The 21,906-nt window shown below is 44.8% G+C and overlaps 1 protein-coding gene across 8 annotated transcripts in view; it reads right to left on the bottom strand.

The window, feature by feature from the left end:
• Positions 1-712: 712 nt before the first annotated feature.
• The window catches only part of Cfap92 (cilia and flagella associated protein 92 (putative)), a 48,924-nt gene continuing 27,730 nt past the window's right edge, over positions 713-21,906 (bottom strand). For 5 of the 8 annotated variants that reach the window (XM_042273568.2, XM_016003048.3, XM_042273567.2 and 2 more), the window contains 6 exons: positions 20,992-21,186; positions 17,219-17,516; positions 5,220-5,384; positions 4,184-4,390; positions 3,937-4,093; positions 713-1,013 (listed from right to left, as the gene is read on the bottom strand). In XM_042273568.2, the coding sequence (XP_042129502.1) occupies positions 784-1,013; positions 3,937-4,093; positions 4,184-4,390; positions 5,220-5,384; positions 17,219-17,516; positions 20,992-21,186 (1,252 nt within the window). In that variant the 3' untranslated portion in view covers positions 713-783. The remainder of the gene's footprint in view (positions 1,014-3,936; positions 4,094-4,183; positions 4,391-5,219; positions 5,385-17,218; positions 17,517-20,991; positions 21,187-21,906) is intronic. The other 3 variants (XM_076567144.1, XM_076567141.1, XM_076567142.1) reach the window with 2 other exon arrangements.

Raw genomic sequence — 21,906 nt, 5'->3', positions numbered from 1 at the left:
GCCTGCCTACCTGGGACACACCACCCACAGCACCTACAAACCAACAGCCATGGGATTATTTTGTGCCTAGTTTCCACCTCTGCGGCCATGTCTAGAATAGAAACTTTGATCACTGTGAGCTGGGGCTGTTGGCCTATAGTACCTGCATGGGAGCCCTGCAAGTTGAGCTTCTATAGACTTCTCCTGGGCACCTTCCTGGTAGAGGAAAGCTCCCTATAATAAAGAGGAGTCACCCCAAGGGCTGGATGCAGGGGGCTGCTCTATGGGGCTCTTGTTGCTGAAGGTGGGGTTGAGCTCGCTGAGTGTTGGCCTTGAATTATAGACAATTTCTGGGTTTTGGCCTTGCCTTGACAACTGCCACATAACGAAGGGGGAACACGAGGCAACTGACACCAGACTCCCATAACACCAAGGGAAAGGAGCCATTGGTCCCAAGTTGCTGAAGAGCAAAGGACGACTGAAAGAGCAAAGGAGTAGTTCTAGGAGGGCCATGGGCAGTGGCAGGTGTCCACTCTGAGCATTTGCTCCAGATCACTGTGTTGAAGTGGGTGACCAGCATCCTTATCCACCTGTAAGGCACGAAGACCATGCTATCACATGCCAGCTGCTCCATCCACTCTGGGCTCTGGAATCATGATCACCAGGTGAGCTCCACGTGCCCCCATATTAAAAAATAAATAAAACAAAAACAGGCCAGACACACTGAACAGCCTGCTCTTGGAACCAGAGTGCATTTGCAACAGGGTCACGATGACTGGGCTAAGCCCCTCCATCATCCAAACGTTAATGAAGCCAGCGGCTGGGAAAGGAGGAACTCCCGTGATGTGGTCCCACTGAAGATTCACCGGAAGTAGGATCGAGGTGAGACGGGGTCCCTAGTATCTGGTGCTGGTCATTGAGAGACAGTAAATCTTCATGCACAGAGAGACTGTCCTGGGAACTAGGTATGTTTGTTGTGACTTGACTCTGTCTGTGCCGTTCAGGAGACTGGATGCTTGCCTTCTTTCTCCTACCTGAGAGAAGACAGGTGGGTGAGTAATGGGCCCATGAATCACCCTAACCCATCGCTTGCCTGTGTGTTCCTCACCCTGCCCAGGAAGCAGTGCAGTCTCTAGCACCTTCTGTGTAGCTGGCTCTTTCCATATCAACCCAGAGTAGCCAGCAGGCATCCACCTCACAGAGAAGGAAATGTCTCACAGTTGTTAAACGACTTGTTCCTTGAGACAAATGAAGCTTTGTCAGGGTACTGTGTGCCTTTGGAGGCATGCATTGTGTTCAGAGGTCACGGTCAGAGCTCTCAGTGGTCATCCTTTCTGATCTCAGCCCTGCTGTTGCTGTTGGGCAGTGTACCCAGATGGAAGACTGCTTCCAGAATCTCTTTACTGTGTACAAGCTGGACAAATGTAAGTGAGGTGGAGGGTAGAGGGCTCAAGTCTAGGCACTGTTTGTGGAGGCCGTTTCAGACCTGCTCCCAGAGCTTGTTGCCAGGGGAACAGTTGTGCTCACAACAGCAGGGCCAAGCAGCTCAAGTTCATCTCTATAGACAAGTGCTTCTCAACCTTCCTAATGCCTAGACCTTTTCACGGTTCGTGTTGTGGTGACCCACCCCCCAATTATAAAATTATTTTGTTGCTACTTCATTAACTGTCATTTTTCTACTGTTACGAACTGCAACGTAAATATCTGTGTTTCCCACTGGTTTTGGTGGGGGGGGGGTTGTGCCCCACATGTTGAGAGTTACTGCTATAGATGGAAGCTTCCCCTGTAGGCCCAGCTGATGTCTACCCAGGGGAAGTCATTAAGGTAGAAGATGGCCCTTTTACCATCTTCATTAACCCCTGCACTCCAGGTAATGTGAGCCTGCTGCTTTCTGCAGAAGGTACAGGTCTTGCCCAGGGGGAGTGTGGGACTTTTGTGCCCGCAGCTCTATCTGAAATGTTCTTCCTCTTCCATAGCCCCGGCCGTATTTTGTAACATGTATCCAGGGGCTGCCTGACCTAGTGGCCTGCATTGCTCAGCTCTATTGTCAGTAACAATGGGGAGGATACCAGGCCCGACTGAAAAGAGAGACACACAGTTTACTGCCACGCTGGAATCCAGATAAGGTACAACATGGCCTGTAGGACTCTGACATGCCACAGATGATAACAAAATAGTTCTCCCTCCAGGATCCAATTACTCATTGGGGTTTTCCCCTTCTTCTTTCATAAGATCTTGGGGTTTTGAGGAGAGTTCACTTGGAGGCACTTCCTGGGATGAGAGTCCATAGACTGTTGAAAACACCCTCCTTTCTTCCATGGGTATGATTACAGTACAGAAAGATCACCCCTGCTTCTTTCCTTGCAGAAAAAAGTGTCCTAGACAGTCCTTTAGACAGGACAACGTGAGGAAGGATGGTGTCCCTGTACCCTATTCCAGGGCATGGCAGCATTGGCCTCTTCACAAAACAGAGAACTCAGCCAGGCACCGGCCAATGTCTATAATCCCAGCACTTGAGATGTAGAGGCATGAGGAGCAGGTGTACAAAGTCAGCCTCAGCTGCATTGCAAGTTCAAGTCCAGCCTAGGCTACCTGAAACGCTGACTAAAAAAGATAAAATGGAAAACTTGGAGCCGGTCAGTAGACTGTCTACAACTATCCTGCTGTCATTTCTAAGGCTCACAGGGAATTGAGGTGGGGGCAGCCATTTCTACTAGATTACAAAAATCAGAAATAACTGTGAAGCTGTGTCCACAATACTCATTGAAATAAAAAAAAACAAAATGCACTTACAACATTTGTCAGAACCACTAATCAACAAAAGAATATAAAAGATCAAACTTTGTGTCCCTTTAGACTTTATGTTCTAGACCTGTAACTCCTCTGAACCAGCTTTTCATACATGACCCTGAGAACCCCTCTGTGGATCGCTTCTAGGCCCCTTTGTTCTCACTATGTGAGATGAGGTCCTAGAGTCAAGGGGTGGTACCTTCCCTACAGCCCTGATGCTCACAACAGCAGCTCTCATTTATGGTGTTTCCCAGTCATGGGAAAATAGCGCCACCTTGGACTGTGGTCATGTGTAACTATTCCCATATAAAGCTTTTCATTTCTCCTCAAGGATTGGCCTCCCTGGTTGCAGAAGACAAGATGTATCTAGGTGTCACTGGCAGGATCTTCTTCAGGCTCTTCTCTACTGCTATGCAGGTCACTCAGGGTCCTGTCATACTTTGTCTGCCAGATTTCAAGCTTCTGCCTGGTTTCAGGGCTCTTGGGAGTAAAGGAGATGAGACTCTATTTCTCTACTTAGCTCGGAATCTTCAAACAGACATATCGGAGGTTGGCACTGTTGAGAGCCAGGCTGGCCTGAGCATCCTGCCAGGGCTGTGACTTGGAAAATAACTTCCCAACAATCAGTTAGTTGGCTAGAAATTAATGAAGGGGGAACTTTGTATATGTGGAAAGTACATTCCTTTATAGTACCAGGGATAAGAAGCTACCTGGAAAAATGCTCTCCATGAGGGAAGCTTGGGAAGAGCCCCCTGTGGGATATGTGGGCTTGTATGGGCTATTGCACCAGACTCTCTACTCATCCATCTGGATTTCAGAGGCCTAGCCACTAGTACGGTCCTCCTCTGTAGATTCAAGATTTTCTTGAACTTGTTGGGAGTGCATAAGCCCTAACCTGAACCTCTTGTCTTCGAAGGCAAACAGAGCAAAGAGACTTGTCCAAAAGCATGCAACCAGCACCCACCCACAGACCCAGAGCCCAGGTATCCTGAGTTCCAGCCCTACATCTAACTCTTTGTACCAGACCTATCCTGAACCCTGCTTTCCTAACCCAGAAAGTATGACTCTGAATGCAAAACCAGCAGGTGGTGCTCAAGATGCCAAGAGGGCCAGAGCTCCCTCTGCCGGCAGTACCAGGAGGCTCGACTCAGAGAGCTACTATCTTACCAGCTGCAGGCTTTTTAGCTGGAAGAGGGGCCACCTGAAGGTAAAGTGGTGGCTTCTTATACAGATCAAAGTCCTGGTGTCGCTGGCTCCAGCTCCACCTATCCCGATCCAACACAGGCTTCAGCACGTTGGCAAACAGTGCACTTTCCTGCCATTCCTAAATAATAAGGGGAGCCCGTGAGTGGGGTGGGAAGCCATCCCTAAGAACCTCCCTCCCCACATGAGGCCCCTGCTTCTCCATGAAGACCTCATTCGTCTCTTTGATGGATGAAAGTCTCAGATCCTGCTGGCAGCTTCCAGTGGCGCTCTGAAGACCCCACACTTGGAACCCACCAGGTGTGAGCCAGGCCTGGCGGGACTTCTTCTGGGCTTTCTTCTCTTCTTCCTTTGGGTCCTGAGGATCCACCATAGCTGAGAGGTAATTTTGTGAATATGTGAATCGCTTCATTGGCTCCTAGAAGTGAGGAGACAAATGTCTGCTAAGGACAGTATTGGATAAGGCTGAGTAGCCATCAAGCTTCCAAGCAGGTATCAGAAACATCTGGGGACATAATGACACAGGGTCTTGACACTATAATGCACTCACATTAACTAAACTCTAAGGCAGTCCTATGACGGTCACATCATTGTCTCTGTCCTTGGACAGAGAAATCCATTTTCTACATGTAATGAGTGCTAAAAGCCTAAACCAAGGATTTTCTTATGGCTAACAGTTATCTCCATAGAAACACAGAAGAACAGCTTCTGCACTGTTTTCAACCATATGTATTTGAACGTGTGCTGAGCACCTCTGACTCTCTAGAGCATGGTGAACTCACACTCTTCTCCCACCACCTTATCCTTTGTTCTCTGTCCCTAGATGATTGATGTCACCCAAGGCCCATGATTACCTTTGGTCAGAGAAAGAAAAGCTCATCTGTATGGTGGTTTGATTGGCCCTCATAGGCTCATATATTTGAATGCTTAGTCATCAGGGAGTGGAACTGTTTGAGAAGAATTAGGAGGTGTGGCCTTGTTGGAGGAGGTGTGCCACTGGGAGGTGGACTTGGAGGTTTCAAAAGCCCATACCAGGCTCTATGTCTCTTTCTCTCTGCCTGCTGCTGCCTGGGGGTCGGGATGTAAAGCTCTCAGTTACTGCTCCAACACCATGCCTATCTCTTCCCTCCCTGATGATCACCCCCAGTTAAATGCTTTGTTTTATGAGTTGCCTTGATCATAGTATCTCTTCACAGCAATACAACAGTCACCAAGAGGGCATGTTAGTCAGTGTCCTTGTCACTCACTTTGGCCATCTCTGTAAACATCTCCTTCTTAGCAAGCTCTGTGGAATTCAGGGTCTGGATACTGTAGTTGTGGACACCTTTGTTCTTAGGAATGGCAATTCTAACTGTCTTCACTGTTGACTTCGGGGGCTTTTTGGTGAACTGGTAGGCTTCTGTGATATTTTTCTGAAGAGAGAGATGGCAACTGTTACTCATACCAGGCCCTTCCTCGTGTATAGTAGATGTTCTCTGGCACAGAGCCATGGTGCAAAAACTAATTAAAAACTTTGAGTACCAATGGAGTTTATAATCACACAGTCATGACAAAAGGCCATCTAATCCAACATGTCAGGACCCAAAGTGGAATTCAGAGGAGTAAAATCTTGAGACTTCCCAAGGACACTAACTACATCACATACTGAGCCACTATTCTTCCATCCACTTAGTAGTAAAGAATAAAAATGTACAGTTCAAATGGTCAGAAGTGTGAGACACTTTCATGGTCTAGTGGATAGGGGACTATGTCCTCAGGTGGCAGGGATGGACATCATCAGCCATGGCTGACTTTCAGTGCTATGATATATGAGGTATTGCAGGGGCCAGGGGGGTGGGGGGGGTGGGGGGCGGGCGGGGAGAGGAGTCCTCCAGCAGGCCTGGTAAGGAAGTGAGGACTGTTCCCTCTTCAGAAAGGCTGCTGAAGAAATAAGGTGACTTTATTTGTGGGCTTCCTAGGGAATTAAAAGCAAAGTAACACCTGTGAAGTCAGCACTTGAAAGGCCAAGGCAGGAGGATCATGAGTTTGAGGCCAGCCTCAGCTACATAAAGAGACCCTATCTAAAACAAAAACAAAACAAGGTCTGGGTATGTAGCTCAGTGGTAGAGTCATTGCCTAGTCTGTGCAAGGCCCTGGGTTCAATCACCAGGAACTGAAGCATAATCCTAATCAGTCTTGTCAATAAAAACCAGAAGTCAGATATCAGGGTAAAAGCAGAAAGATCAGAGAAGTAGGGCAGCAGCCACTAGAGACTTCTTACCTCTACAAATTCTCTGACCAAAAAGGGCCAAGATCCTGTCTCCACCCCCTTTATCACTTCCTCTCTCTGCCCAGCCTCATCACTTCCTGTCTCCTGTCTGTACAGACCTACCTCCACCTTCTGATCTCCAGGCAAGCTTTATTTGTCAGAACACAAACAAAATATCACACAAGAAACACCAAGAGAAAAAATGAAAAAGAAACAGATGAGATTGGCCGAGCAATGGAAATAAAAGATAAAACAGAAAAGAATGTGGTTGGGACCTGATAGGGGACAATGAAGAAAAGGTGCCAGTCTACATTGTCCCCTTGCCCTTTATTTGCCTACTGAATTTGGAAAAACAACTATCTTCTGCTTAAAAAAAAAAATTAAGGTCCAGATGATTACCTAAATATAAACTGATGGCTTGGCTAGAGTCCCGAGGAGAAGCACAAAGCAATCAGAAGGTTTATAACTGTTTTACACACACACACACACACACACACACACACACACACGGAAAGCAACCATTTCTGTGTTCCTCAATTTCCTGTTCCTTCTGGCCCTGAGCTGGAGGGTCACGGCCCTGGCAGGCAGATCCTCCTATACTATTTCCATTACATTAAAGTCAAAGCTCTGGCCCAAAGAGCCACTTGGTGAAAGAAATGAAGTCATGGTCACCAGGTGGTCTGGTGTTCTCTGAGACCTGAGAAGGACACTGACTCACAGTCAAAGTAGCCTGAGAAACACATGAGGTAAGAGAAGAAGACACACACTGAACATCTGGAGGTGAAAACTGGGAGGCAATACAAAAAAAAAATCTTAAAACAAGCAAGTAAAGATATCAAAATATATGAAACAGAAACAAACATAAAGAAAAGTACTGAGTATAACCAGCCACCCCGGGAGGACCTGCCCAGCTTGGCGCCGGGTTCTGGCCACCGGGCAGCTCCCCTTCTAGCCCCACCGGGAGGGATCCCCATTTCCAAGCCCCCGGCAGCCCCTGCAGTCTCCGCGCCCTGCCCCCACGCCCATCTGCCCAAGACCCCAGCCACTTCCTGAGACTTAGAGACCGGCCCCCAGCTCCCAGCCTGCCCCTGACGACTTCCCTTCTGGACCAGAGGTGAGTGCCTGGGTCCAGCCCGGACCCCATCCCTAGCCACCAGCCACTCCTGAGAGGCCTGCCCAACTTGGCACCAGGTTCTGGCCACCGGGCAGCTCCCCTTCTAGCCCCACCGGGAGGGATCCCCATTTCCAAGCCCCCGGCAGCCCCTGCAGTCTCCGCGCCCTGCCCCCACGCCCATCTGCCCAAGACCCCAGCCACTTCCTGAGACTTAGAGACCGGCCCCCAGCTCCCAGCCTGTCCCCGACTGCCATTCTGGACCAGAGCTTGCCCCTGACTTCCCTTCTGGACCAAAGAGTTGGACAAGAGAACTCCCTTTTGGACAAGAGAGAGAGTCTTCCTGAGTCTGTCAGCTCTTTGTGAAACAAGTCCACTGATAAGACCAAGAAGGAACCACAAGGAGATGGGCAGACGTCAAAGCAGAAGTACATACAGCAAAATGAAGAGCAATACAGCATCACCAGAACCTAGCTCGCCTCCAACATCTAGACCTGAACACCAAAAATTGGAAGAAGCAGAAGAAAGTAGCCTTATGAGTAACTTCATGAAGAAGGTAGAGGCTTGTGTAGAGGAAAAGACAAGAAAATTGGAAGAACGCTGTAAACAACTAGAGGAAAGGGCAAACAAATTAGAAGAAAACAATAAAGCCCTCCAAGAAAACAATAAAGTCCTGGAAGAAAACATTAAAATCCTGGAAGAAAACAATAAAGCACTGAAAGAAAATCATGAAAAAGCAATGAAACAAACAAAGGAAACAGTCCAAGATCTGAAAAGGGAAATTGAAAAAATGAAAAAGACACAAACAGAGGGAATGCTGGAAATAGAAAACCTGAGTAAAAGATCAGGAACTTCGGATGCAAGTATAACCAACAGAATGCAAGAGATGGAAGAGAGGATTTCTGGCATTGAAGATACAGTAGAAGAAATAGTTCCATCAGTCGAAGGAAACACTAAAGCCAACAAAGTCATGAACCAAAATGTCCAAGAAATCTGGGACACCATAAAAAGACCAAACCTACGAATTATAGGGATAGAAGAAGGTGAAGAATACCAACTCAAAGGCACAGAAAATATATTCAACAAAATTATAGAAGAAAACTTTCCCAACTTAAAGAAGGAAATGCCTATGAAGATACAAGAAGCCTATAGAACACCAAACAGACTAGACCCCCAAAAAAAGTCCCCTCAACACATAATAATTAAACAACTAAATGTACAGAATAAAGAAAGAATATTAAGAGCAGCCAAGGAAAAAGGCCAAGTGACCTATAAAGGTAAACCCATCAGAATAACACCCGATTTCTCAATGGAGACTTTGAAAGCCAGAAGGACCTGGACAGATGTAATGCAGACACTAAGAGACCATGGATGTCATCCCAGACTAATATACCCAGCAAAACTTTCAATCATCATAGACGGAAGGAACAAGACATTCGAAGACAAAGCCAGATTTAAACAATACCTATCCACAAACCCAGCCCTACAGAAAGCACTAGAAGGAAAATTCCAACCGAGGGAAGTCAGATACACACTTGAAAACACAGGCAATAGATAAAGCCACAACAGTAAACCCCAAAGAAGAGAAGTACACACACACTACCACCAAAAATAACAGAGATGAAGAATCACTGGTCATTAATATCCCTTAATATCAACGGACTTAATTCACCTATAAAAAGACATAGACTTACAGAATGGATACGAAAGCAGGACCCATCCTTCTGCTGCATACAAGAAACACATCTCAAATTCAAAGATAGACACTTCCTAAGAATAAAAGGCTGGGAAAAGACTTTTCAATCAAATGGTCTTAAGAAACAAGCAGGGGTAGCCATCCTGATATCCAACAAAATAGACTTCAAACTAAAATCAATCAAAAGAGATCAAGAAGGACATTACATCCTCGTCACAGGAAAGATCGACCAAGATGAAGTTTCAATTCTGAACATATATGCCCCAAACATAAGGGCACCCACATATGTAAAAGAAACATTACTAAAGCTTAAACCACATATAAAACCCCACACATTAATAGTGGGAGATCTCAACACCCCACTTTCACCACTGGACAGATCTCCCAAATCGAAACTTAACAGAGAAATAAAGGACTTAACCGATGTCATGACCCAATTGGACCTAATAGATATCTACAGAACATTCCATCCTAACAAGAAAGAATATACTTTCTTCTCAGCACCCCATGGAACTTTCTCTAAAATCGACCACATACTTGGCCACAAAGCAAATCTCAACAGATAAAACAATCAGAATAACCTCCTGTGTTCTATCAGATCACCATGGTTTAAAGCTAGATTTCAACAACAACAAAAACTACAGAAAACCTACAACCTCATGGAAACTGAATAATGCTCAACTGAATCACCAATGGGTTAAGGAAGAAATAAAGAAAGAAATTAAAGACTTCCTAGAGATCAATGAAAATGAAGACACCACATACCCAAACTTATGGGACACTATGAAAGCAGTGTTAAGAGGGAAATTCATAGCACTAAATGCCCACATAAAGAAGTTGGAGAAATCGCACACTAGTGAATTAACAGCACATCTGAAAGCTCTAGAACAAGAAGAAGCAAAGTCTCCCAGGAAGAATAGACGCCAGGAAATTATCAAAGTGAGAGGTGAAATTAATAAATTAGAAACTAAGAGAATAATACAAAAAATTAATGAAACAAAGAGTTGGTTCTTTGAGAAAATCAACAAGATAGACAAGCCCTTATCCAAACTAACCAAAAGACAGAGAGAGAGAATCCAAATCAACAAAATCAGAAATGAAAAGGGGGACATAACAACAGACATTGAGGAAATCCAGAGAATTATAAGGTCATATTTCAAAAACCTCTACTCCACAAAACTGGAAAACCTAAAAGAAATGGACATTTTTCTGGATAGATACCACATACCTAAGTTTAATCAAGACCAGATAAACTATTTAAATAGTTCAATAACCCCTAAGGAAATAGAAACAGTCATTAAAGGTCTCCCAACCAAAAAAAGCCCAGGACCAGATGGTTTCAGTGCAGAATTCTACCAGATCTTCAAAGAAGAGTTAATACCAATACTCTCTAAATTGTTCCACGTAATAGAAACAGAAGGAACATTACCAAACTCCTTCTATGAGGCTACAATTACCCTGATTCCTAAACCAAACAAGGATGCAACAAAGAAAGAGAACTACAGACCGATCTCCCTCATGAACATTGATGCAAAAATACTCAATAAAATACTGGCAAACAGACTCCAAGAACACATCAGAACAATTATCCACCATGATCAAGTAGGCTTCATCCCAGGGATGCAAGGGTGGTTCAACATACGAAAGTCCATTAATGTAATACACCATATAAACAAACTCAAAGAAAAAAACCACATGATCATCTCACTAGATGCAGAAAAGGCATTTGACAAAATCCAACACCCCTTCATGATAAAAGTCTTGGAGCGATCAGGAATACAGGGAACATACCTAAACATAATAAAGGCAATATATAGCAAACCAACAGCCAACATCAAATTAAATGGAGAGAAACTCAAAGCAATTCCATTAAAATCAGGAACGAGACAAGGCTGTCCACTCTCCCCATACTTATTCAATATAGTACTTGAAGTTCTAGCCAGAGCAATAAGACAACATAAGGAGATTAAGGGGATTCAAATTGGAAAGGAAGAAGTCAAGCTTTCCCTATTTGCAGACGACATGATAGTATACTTGAGTGACCCCAAAGATTCCACCCAGGAATTGATAAAGCTTATAAACACCTTCAGCAACATAGCAGGATACAAAATCAACTCAAAAAAATCAGTAGCCCTCCTATATACAATGGACAAAGAAGCTGAGAAGGCAATTAGAGATACATCACCCTTTACAATAGCCGAAAATGACATAAAATACCTTGGGGTAACACTAACCAAGCAAGTGAAGGACCTATATGACAAGAACTTTAAGTCCCTGAAAAAAGAAATTGAAGAAGATCTCAGAAAATGGAAAGATCTTCCATGCTCATGGATAGGCAGGGTTAACATAGTAAAAATGGCAATCTTACCAAAAGCAATTTACAGATTCAATGCAATCCCCATCAAAATACCAACACAATTCTTCACAGATCTGGAAAGAACAATACTCAACTTCATATGGAAAAACAAAAAACCCAGGATAGCTAAAAGAAACCTGTACAATAAAACAACTTCTGGAGGCATCACAATCCCCGACTTCAAGCTCTACTATAGAGCTACAGTAATAAAAACAGCCTGGTATTGGCATAAAAACCGACATGTGGACCAATGGAATCGAATTGAAGACCCTGACATTAACCCACACACCTATGGACATATAATTTTTGACAAAGAAGCCAAAAGTGTACAATGGAAAAAAGAAAGCATCTTCAACAAATGGTGCTGGCATAACTGGATATCAGCGTGTAGAAGGCTGCAAATAGATCCATATCTGTCACCGTGCACAAAACTTAAGTCCAAGTGGATCAAAGACCTCAACATAAATCCAGCTACTCTGAACCTGCTCGAAGAAAAAGTAGGAAATAGTCTTGAACGCCTTGGCATAGGAGATCACTTCCTAAATATAACACCAGTAGCGCAGACACTGAGACAAACAATCAATCAATGGGACCTCTTGAAACTGAGAAGCTTTTGTAGAGCAAAGGATACGGTCAACAAGGCAAAGCGACAGCCTACAGAATGGGAAAAGATCTTCACCAACCCCACATCTGACAGAGGACTGATATCCAGAATATATAAGGAACTCAAGAAATTAGACATCAAAAGGACCAACAGTCCAATTGAGAAATGGGCTTTAGAACTAAACAGAGAATTCTCAACAGAGGAATCCCAAATGGCTGAAAGACATTTAAGGAATTGCTCAACTTCCCTAATCATCAGGGAAATGCAAATCAAGACAACTCTGAGATACCACCTTACACCTGTCAGAGTGGCTAAGATCAAAAACACTGAAGACACTTTATGCTGGAGAGGATGTGGAACTAGGGGAACTCTCCTCCACTGCTGGTGGGAATGCAAGCTTGTACAACCACTTTGGAAATCAATATGGCGCTTTCTTAGAAAATTGGGAATCAATCTCCCCCAAGATCCAGCTATACCACTCCTGGGCATATACCCAAGAAATGCTCAATCATACCACAAGAGCACTTGCTCAGCTATGTTCATATCAGCATTGTTTGTAATAGCCAAAACCTGGAAACAACCTAGATGCCCTTCAACTGAAGAATGGATAAATAAATTGTGGCACATATACACAATGGAATACTACTCAGCAGAGAAAAACAACGACATCACACGGTTTGCAGGCAAATGGATGGATCTAGAAAAAATCATCCTGAGTGAGGTAACCCAGACTCAGAAAGACAAATATGGTATGTACTCACCCATAGGAAGATGCTAGATGTGGAACAAGGATGACTAGACTGCTACTCACATCACCAGTGAGGCTACCTGGAAAACGGGACCCCAAAAAAGACACGGAGAAATGGACAAGATCTACATGAATAGCCTGGTCATGAATGGGAACAATGAAGGGCGACAGTTGAGGGAAAGAGTGGGAGATCCTAGCTGGATCAAGAAAAGAGAGGGAGAACAAGGAATAGGAGACCATGGTAAATGAAGACCACATGAGAAGGTGAGAAGGGGAGGAAGCAGAGAGCTAGGGAGGCCCACGGAGATCCACAAAGATACCCCCTCAAAAGACTGCTGGCAATGGTCGCGAGACGGCAGGAACTGACCTACTCTGGTGATGGGATGGCCAGACACCCAAATAGTGGTGCCATAAACCCCATCCAAGGACTGAGGAATCTGAAGGCAGACATCCACGGCTGGGCCCCTGGTGGAGCACTGGGAGTCTAATTAGTGAGTAAGAAGAGGATTTATATGAGCGAGAATTGTTGAAGCCAAGGTTGGATAAAGCACCGGGACAAATAACCAAATGAATGGAAGCACAGGATCTATGAACCAAAGGCTGAGGGACCCCCAACTGGATCAGGCCCTCTGAACGGGTGAGACAGTCATTTGGCTTGATCTGTTTGGGAGGCAGCTGTGCATTGGTGCCAGGTCCTGGGCTCGTTGCATGAGTTGGCTGTTTGAATCCTGGGACTTATGCAGGGACACTTGGCTCGGTCTGGGAGGGGGGAATGGACCTGCCTGGACTGAGTCTACCAGGTCAACCCCGGTCCTCGGGGGAGACCTTGATCTGGAGGAGGTGGGAATGGGGGGTGGGCTGGGGGGAGGGGTGGGCGAGAGGGGGAGAACAGGGGATTCTGTGGCTATTATGTTGAACTGAATGGTGTTGTAAAATAATAATAATAATAATAATAATAATAATAATAATAATAATAATAAAAAAAAAACCAAAAGAAAAAAAAAAAGAAAAGTACTGAGTATAAAGATATTTGAAATAAAAATTGAGTGCATGAAATACATTGCAGGAGTAATAATGCTTCTGAATGGATGTACTTGGAAATAGCTTGTGATGTACTTCCTGCAAGCATCCCTGAATACAAGAAATACGTGAAAAAAAATTGGAGTAGAGAGTGAGGAGACAGAAGCAGCCACACTGAAATAGCAGGGTTTCCAACTGAGGGGAGAAGTAACACATCTTGAGGAGTCCAGCCTGGTCAGCAGAATGAGTTCCAGGACAGCCAAGGCCACCCAGAGAAAACCTATCTTGAAAAACCAAAAATAAAAATAAAAAAATAACTAGGTAACTCTGTCTTGAGATGCTTTTATTCACACTTAGGTATATCTCACTCTTTCCTGGGTGCTTACGAATACCCCTACTAAATCTGTGTTAAAAATCCATTTTAATAAACTATGACTCTGCTTTTGAAAAAAATCATTAGGATTAGGGAACAAATTACCAAGCTGACATATCAGATACATGCACAGCAGTTGATAAGGACACGCGATATTTTCACAAACACTGGCGCATGCCCCAAAGCCAAGAGACTGAGCGGGGAAGCAAGTCTCAACAGTGGAAATGACACAAAATATACTCACTGATATCAGTGAAATTCAGGTAGAACCCAATAGCCAGAATGTACGGAGAAATGGAAATTACAAAACTATTTTGAGAGGCTGGAGAGATGGCTCAGAAGTCAAGAGCACTTGTTGCTCCTCCAGAGGACCTGGATTTGATTCCCAGTACCCACACAACTATTCTGTACTCCAGTTCCAGGGGATCCAGTGCCCTCTTCTGGCCTCCTCAGGCACCAGGTCACAGTGCACAAACACACATGCAGGCAAAACACACATGCACATGAACTAAACTAACTTACGTTCAGGGCTGGAGAGATGGCTCATCCATCAAGAGCTCTTGCTGCTCTTCCAGAGGACCTGAGTCTGGTTTTAGTATCCAACTTCCTGAAACTCCACCATCAAGAGACCCGATGCCCTCTTCTTGCCTCCACAAGCACCCATACCCATACATGGCATTCTCTCTCCCCCCTCCTCTGTGTCTCTGTCTTTCTCTCCCACCCCACCCCCTCTCTCACTCTCTCTCTCCTATCTCTCTCTCTCTCTCTCTCTCTCTCTCTCTCTCTCTCTCTCTCACACACACACACACACACACACATGCACACATGCACAATAGATAGATGAATAGATAGATAGGTAGATAGATAGATAGATGGTAGGTAGATAGATAGATAGATAGATAGATAGATAGATAGATAGATAGATAGATAGATAGATAGATAGATGCAAAAAAACCCATGAAGAGTGCTTGGTGTTCACTTTTTTTAACCAAATTATATAAAGATGATTTGATGATATATCAATCATCTAAACTTCCACTTAAGAAGTTAAACCCAAATATTACAAAAATACATTCAGAAATCAAAGAAATATATAATATGGAAACCCTAGAAAGCAAATTGCTGGCTTTTTTGAAGACACTAATAATGGTATAGATGCAACTTCAATGATGATCCCAACCACCATAAACAGACCGGATCCAATGACAACTTGGTGAGACTGATTTGATAGTACAAATCACTGGGGGTAACTATAGGCTAAGAACACTCATCATCCTTTGTGTTGGTGGAGGGCAGGAATGAACTTAGATCCCACCCTCATAGAGTAATAAGGCCCCAGGTGTATGTGGTAGCTCAACCTGTAATCTCAACATTCAATAGGCAGAGGCAGAAGTATTGCCCAAAAGTTCAAGACCAGCCTGAACTAAACAGTAAGTTTCAAGTCAGCCAGGACTGTATAGCAAGACTCTGTCTCAAAGGAAAAGAAGTTCTAGATCAATTTAAGTTAAAATATGGTATTTGAATCAGGATCGTGGATGCAGTTCAATGGTAGAGCTCTTGCCTATCATGTACAAGACCCTAGGACACCCCAACTTCAAAATAAATAAACAAACATCTCAAAGGAGAAAATAGATTATGATCTTGGAGTAGGAAATGATTTCTGAAATAAAGCAAAAACAATATGAAAAAATACTAAATTTAAAGTAACTTCTGCTAAAGATGCCATTGAAAGAAAGAAAAAGAGCCAAATATGGTAGCACAGGCCTCTAATCCCAGCACTTGGGAGGCAGAGGCAGGTGAATTTTTATGGGTTAGAAGCCATCCTGATCTACATAGTGAGCTCTAAGGCCTTCCAGGGCTACATAGTTAACCCTATCTCAAAAAATAATATTAAATTCAAAATTTAAAAAGAAATGCTACTAGGTAGGCAGCGGTGGCACATGCCTTTAACCCCATCACTCAGAAGGCAGAGGCAGTCAGATCTCTGTGAGTTCAAGGCCAGCCTGGTCTACAGAGTAAGTTACAGGACATCAAAGGCTGCACTGAGAAACCCTGTTTTGAACCCCATCCCCTCGAAAAAAATTAATGCTACTGGGTTGTTTTTAAGGATTTCAAAACAAAATGTTGCTTAAATATGGGCAAAATAATCAAGAAATGTGTGAAGAAATATTAGGCTTCATCAATAAATAGTGCAACTTAATACCTCTTTGAAAAACTGCTAAACATCAGAAATTAAACATCCCAAAGTTCAACTTGTAGCACATAGCATGAATGTACAAAATGTACAAGGTAAGGATGCCTATATTGACATAATCATTTGGGAAAATAATATATGATCTAGGCAATAGAACTAGCATTCAGCAATTCTAATCCTAAGTATTATATCCTAGAAAGCAACGGCATAAACTTAGCAGATCATGTATTGGCATAGAGTTATAATACCTTTAAGTTGCAGAAGATAAGAAATGATACAAATGACCACCAATGAGTACAATGAGTACCAATCCAGCACAGAAGAGGGGAACTTGGTGGCCAGAAGTGGAGCATGGAGGCAGGGGGTGGGGAGGGCTTCACCAAGAGACCATGAGCAGACAGATGCAAGTCACACTTTACATGTTTGTATTTCCAAGACTCGGGCTGGCTTGGAGTGAGGCACTGCCCTTGGCCATCTAGGCCACTGATCTTCCACCACCTCACCAGCTTCTCCATCTTCTGCTGTCTCCTCTCCACGTTTTCTCCTACATGCCAGCTTACGTTCTATACTGCTTAGACAACTTATGATACCCATGCCTTTTAAGTGAGATGTTACACCTGTAACAGTTCTCCTAAAACAAACACTAGGACTGTGGGAAGTACCCTATGCCTAAGCTCACTCCTTCTCATGTTTAAGAACAGCCAAGGTGAGTGAGACTGAACCAAATGCTCTGGCATAATTCAACCCTGCCTCTCATACTGCTGGCCTGTCCCCCCAGTGTCCTGAACCAGAAGAGCAAGCATAGGCCAGAGGCATCTGGCCTGTATCTCTTACTGGGTACCAGAAGTCCCAGGGAATCTGGGAGCCTCAGCACTGAGGGGAGAAAGAAGGTTCACCTGAACAAGGCTATCCCTATAGCCTTGGTTCTTCAGCAGCATGTTGTTCCGCCACTGCAGGTACTTTTCCTGGTGGGTCTGGATGTCCCCTGGGAGGGTAGAAGCCTGACGCTGGACATTCTCTTCATTGGGAGTGGGCTGGGGTAATGTGGCCAACAGCTTTCCATTTGTGAGTTCTTCCTGGGAAACAGGTATCCCAAACTCTTGGCTCAGGTCTTTAACCATGGAGGAGGAAGGCAGCAGGTCTCTCATAATCACTTCCTTGAGTCTGGTGCTGTTGTGGCAGATGTCATGGATCCTGAAATGAAGAACGGCCAGCCATTCAGCCTCACCTGCATAATCATCCACATTTCATAGCAGAAATGGAAATTCGGGTTGGCCAGGGTGCCGGGTCAGAGCTGGTTTAGTTAGCTAAGCTGGTCTCCTGACGTGTGCTCCTTTCTCCTTTCCTCCAAGCCTACTAAATTTAGGGGCTGCCCACCATATGCACTGAGTGTTTTTCTGTGACTGTGGCTTTATCCATGGTCTTCACCAGTCCCACACCACACTAGGGAGCCACCCCAACATGCTAGTTAGACCTCAGCAGGTGGATGTCAGGGTCCTCCTGCACTAGAGTGGAAGATGTGATCACAGCTCACTCCTGCACAGAACTGAGACCTGAGAAGCAGTACTACCTCTCCAGGCCCAGGACTTCCTGTTGGTAGCAGTGGGCCACACCTATGTTGCCCTGCAGTGGACCTAGGATCCACACTGGCACTGTCTGGGAACTTCTGTGTGCTACTCCATGCCCCCACTGTTTCCCAACTCTGAAATGAGGTATGTGCCTGAATCTGTGGACCCGTCCCTTACTTAGCCTTTCTGGATATCTGCTTCCTCAACCATCAGAAACAAAGCAGAGACACAGTCACTGTGGTTACAGCACTGCATTGGTCACTTTTCTTGTTGCTGTTGTCAAATACTTAATAAGAAGCAACTTAAAAGCAGGGGATTTGGTTTGGCTTTCAGTTTGAGGGGATATGGTCCCTTATAGCTGAGAAGGCATGGACAGTAGGAGTGTAAGGTGGTCAAGCTGCATTCACAGGCAGGACACAGAGGAAATGGACGTTGGCATAAGCCTTCTCTCTCTCTCTCTCTCTCTCTCTCTCTCTCTCTCTCTCTCTCTCTCTCTCTCTCTCTCTCTTCTCCAGTCCACAAAACCAGCCCCCATTTTGGAAAGACCATCATGAACACACTGAAAAATGTTTCCCTGAGGATTCTAAACACCACTATGATGGGGGAATGTCTTTCTGTACACTGTGAATATGTGTTGCTCTGATTGGTTGATAAATAAAGCTGTTTGGCCTATGGCAAGGCAGCTTAGAGGCAGGCAGGAAATTCAAAAGGAGGAGATGCCAGCCTGCCGTCCAGGGAGCAGCATGTAATGGCACACAGGTAAAGACACAGAACACATGGTGACATATAGATGAACAGAAATGGGCTGAGTTTAAATGTGAGAGCTAGTCAGTAGTAAGCCTGAGCTAATGGCTGAGCATTTTTAATTAATATAAGCTTCTGTGTATTTACTTGGGTCTGAGCGGCTGCAGACTGGGCAGGACACAGGAAAATTTCACCTACACCACCACATTGACAACCAAAAGTAACTGTCACAAGTCCAACCCTTGTAAACTTAACTGCTAAGCACATCACTTAGAAACTATAACATTCTACTCCTTGATCCTAAAGTCTTATTTTTTAATCTCATAATCTAAAATGCATCTAGTTCACCTCTGAAAGTCTCCATAGTGTTTAACAGTCCTAGAATTATTCTAAAGTCCAAAATCCAAAGCCTTTTCTGAGACATGAGGCAATCTCTTAACTGTGAGCTCCTTAAAAATAAAATACAAGTCACATGAGTCAAGTATATAGTGACCCAGAATAACATTCCCATCCCAAAAGGATGGGACCAGACCAAAGCAAGTCCAGACCCAGTAGGACAAACATCAAATCCTGAGGCTCCATTTCTAGCATCTGAAACTTAGGACAGAATTATCTGAGTTCCAAGCCCCCCAGCTCAGCCTCCAGCAGCACATTAGAGTTCATGGACAGATTCCATCGGAGCTCCAGTCCTCCAGTGCAGCCTCCAGCAGCACTCCGGCACATTAGAGTTCTTGGACAGACTCCACTGTGCACCAGTAGTTCTCCTTAGCTGACATCCTGTGGTCTTGACATCTCCAACATCCCAAGATCTCCACCAAAACTCAGCCCTTACTATCACAGCTTCATGCAGTGGCCTTTCAGGATCTCCCTGCAGGAACTCCAACCCTGCCACTATTGTCTGGCCTTGCTGGCCTTCACAAATCTTAGCACAAGCCTCCACGACTCCATTACTCTTGCATCTTTAGTGCCTGCCAATCCAGTACCATGTGGAGAAAGCTGCCAAGTTCTGCTGTCAGTTCAAGATGGAGCCAGCCTGGACCACTTGGACCACAATGGCATTGGCCTCTATTTGCTGCCTCTGGTGGGCAACACTACCCTGAATAGCCCTTCAATGGTGTTCTCAGATTAGGCTTTCTTTCAAACGGCTTTACATTTCCACAAGATGGACCTTCTATAGGTTGAGTCTAGCCCTTTGGTGCCTTTCCTATTCAATACAGGGTTTCTCTGTAATGGAGCTAATCTTTAATAGTTACAGATGCTTTCTCAGCCACCCTGCCTGCCTCTTCCTTCCCAGACCAAACAGCACATTTTCATCTTTCTGCCCGACTTGTTGCTCTCTCTCAATGTTGACCCAAGTCAGAACAGAAAGTAGTAACTACTGCACAGCCCTGGATGCTATCCCATCCTGGGTTTGCCTCTGTCAAACAAAGTAGCCCATCCTTTTTTTAAAAAAATTAAACCTTACCAGAATACAGTCAGATTCTTTGCCTAAGTATACTATGAACGACCTCTAGGGTATTAGAGTGCTTGTTTCTGTCTGGAACCTTACCAGCCAGGCCTTGAGCATCGACATTTCTCTCAGCTTTCTGGACTTCCAAATTCCTACCAGACTGGCTCATTAATCTGCTTTTGGCATTCTCCGGTTCTCTGCCCCCCAGCTCCAAGCCCTTCCACATTCTTCTCTTGAACCAGTTACAAGGACATGTGAACCACGGGTTCGTGTTTATCACAGCAACTCACTTCTCAGTATGGATTTTCTGTATTAGTTGCTTTCCTCATTGCTGTGATCGGCTCCTGACAAGACTTAAGGGAGGAACTGTTCATTTGGCTTACACTTTGAGGGGATACAGTCCACCATGGTGAGGAAACTGGCCACATCATGCCCACAGTCAGGAACCAGAGAGTAAGAAATGTTGGTATGTTTCTCCTCTCTATCCAGTCTGAGCCCCCAGCCCATGAGGTGGTATAGGTCACATTCAGGATGTGTCTCCCATAATCAGTTAACCTATCTGGAAACACCTTAATAGACACACCCAGAGGTGTGTTTCCACAGTGGTTCTAAAGTCCATCAAGTTGATAATTAACACCAACCATCATATGGCAAACACCTTTAATCCTAGCAGTTAGAAGGTGGAGACAAGCGGATCTCTGTGAGTTCAAGGCCAGCCTGTTCTACAAAGTGAGTTCCAGGATGACAGCCAGGACCACACAGAGAGACCATGTCTCAAAAAAATTAACCATCACAAGCATCTGTTTCTCCTGGAGCCTGGAAAATTCAGGGCATTCTTGTCTGCTGTCCCTATGGCCCACCTGGCCTCCAGATAGCGGGATGCCCGTCCTGTCCCGTCCACACTCACCTGACCAGTGCCTGAAATGCCATGCGTGGCACAGCCCCACGAACATAGAGCGCTGGGTACCGCAGGAGCAGCGACACAGGCCTGAACAAGTGTACATGGTACAGAATGGTCTCCAGGTCAGCATACAGGCGACTGCGGAAGAGCAACCTGGAGTCATAGAGCACCTTGCATGGCACTTGATTAGAGGTAGTAACCCTAGGAAGAAGGAGGATCAGCATTGCCTGTGGGTCCTGGGAACACTTGATGCCTGTGCTCTGACTAGCACGTGTTTTCTCTTATTCTTATTTGTTTAAAAGCAACAGATAGAATGTAACGGCAGTAAACACACTTGGTAGACCCAGCCTGGGACCCTGAGAGCAGTGGTGACTGAGGCCGGCTGCCCACGTTCCTGCTGCTGTGTCTCTCCCTGATCTTGGTACTCCAGCCCTAGCAACCTGGCAGAGTTCCTAATACAGACCACCCTGTGAGCGCCCTGGGTGCTGCTCCTACACCTTGAAACCTTGAAACCTGGTGTGCCCAACCTCCTGTTCCCCCAGGAACCTCTCCTTGGTCACTATAGTTCCTCCTTTGTGAAGTGTTTGGGTCATTAGCCAAGCTTTCCACATAGATGTTTTTATTGCTGTCATATTGATTCATAGGACTTCCGCTTACAGTTTCTCTTGGCAGCCCAGGATGGCTTCATCATGATCCCTTCCTATAACGCCCTCCTGAGTGCTGGGACCACAGGCCATATGCACACCATGCTCAACATGGGACTTTTTTATGCAGTCAGGATTGCCAACTTTGTTCCATACACTATAAATATTTTCAGTTTGTTGCTTTTATTTTCAAAAATTTATGTTTTTTTGAACAAAAATTACTCCTTTTAGTGTAGCAAAAATGTATAATTCTCTCTATTCTTTGTACCTTATTGAA

Source organism: Peromyscus maniculatus, chromosome 3 (assembly GCF_049852395.1).
Source record: "Peromyscus maniculatus bairdii isolate BWxNUB_F1_BW_parent chromosome 3, HU_Pman_BW_mat_3.1, whole genome shotgun sequence".
Classification (NCBI taxonomy): Eukaryota; Metazoa; Chordata; class Mammalia; order Rodentia; family Cricetidae; genus Peromyscus; species Peromyscus maniculatus.
This window is presented reverse-complemented; position numbering and strand designations above follow the sequence as displayed.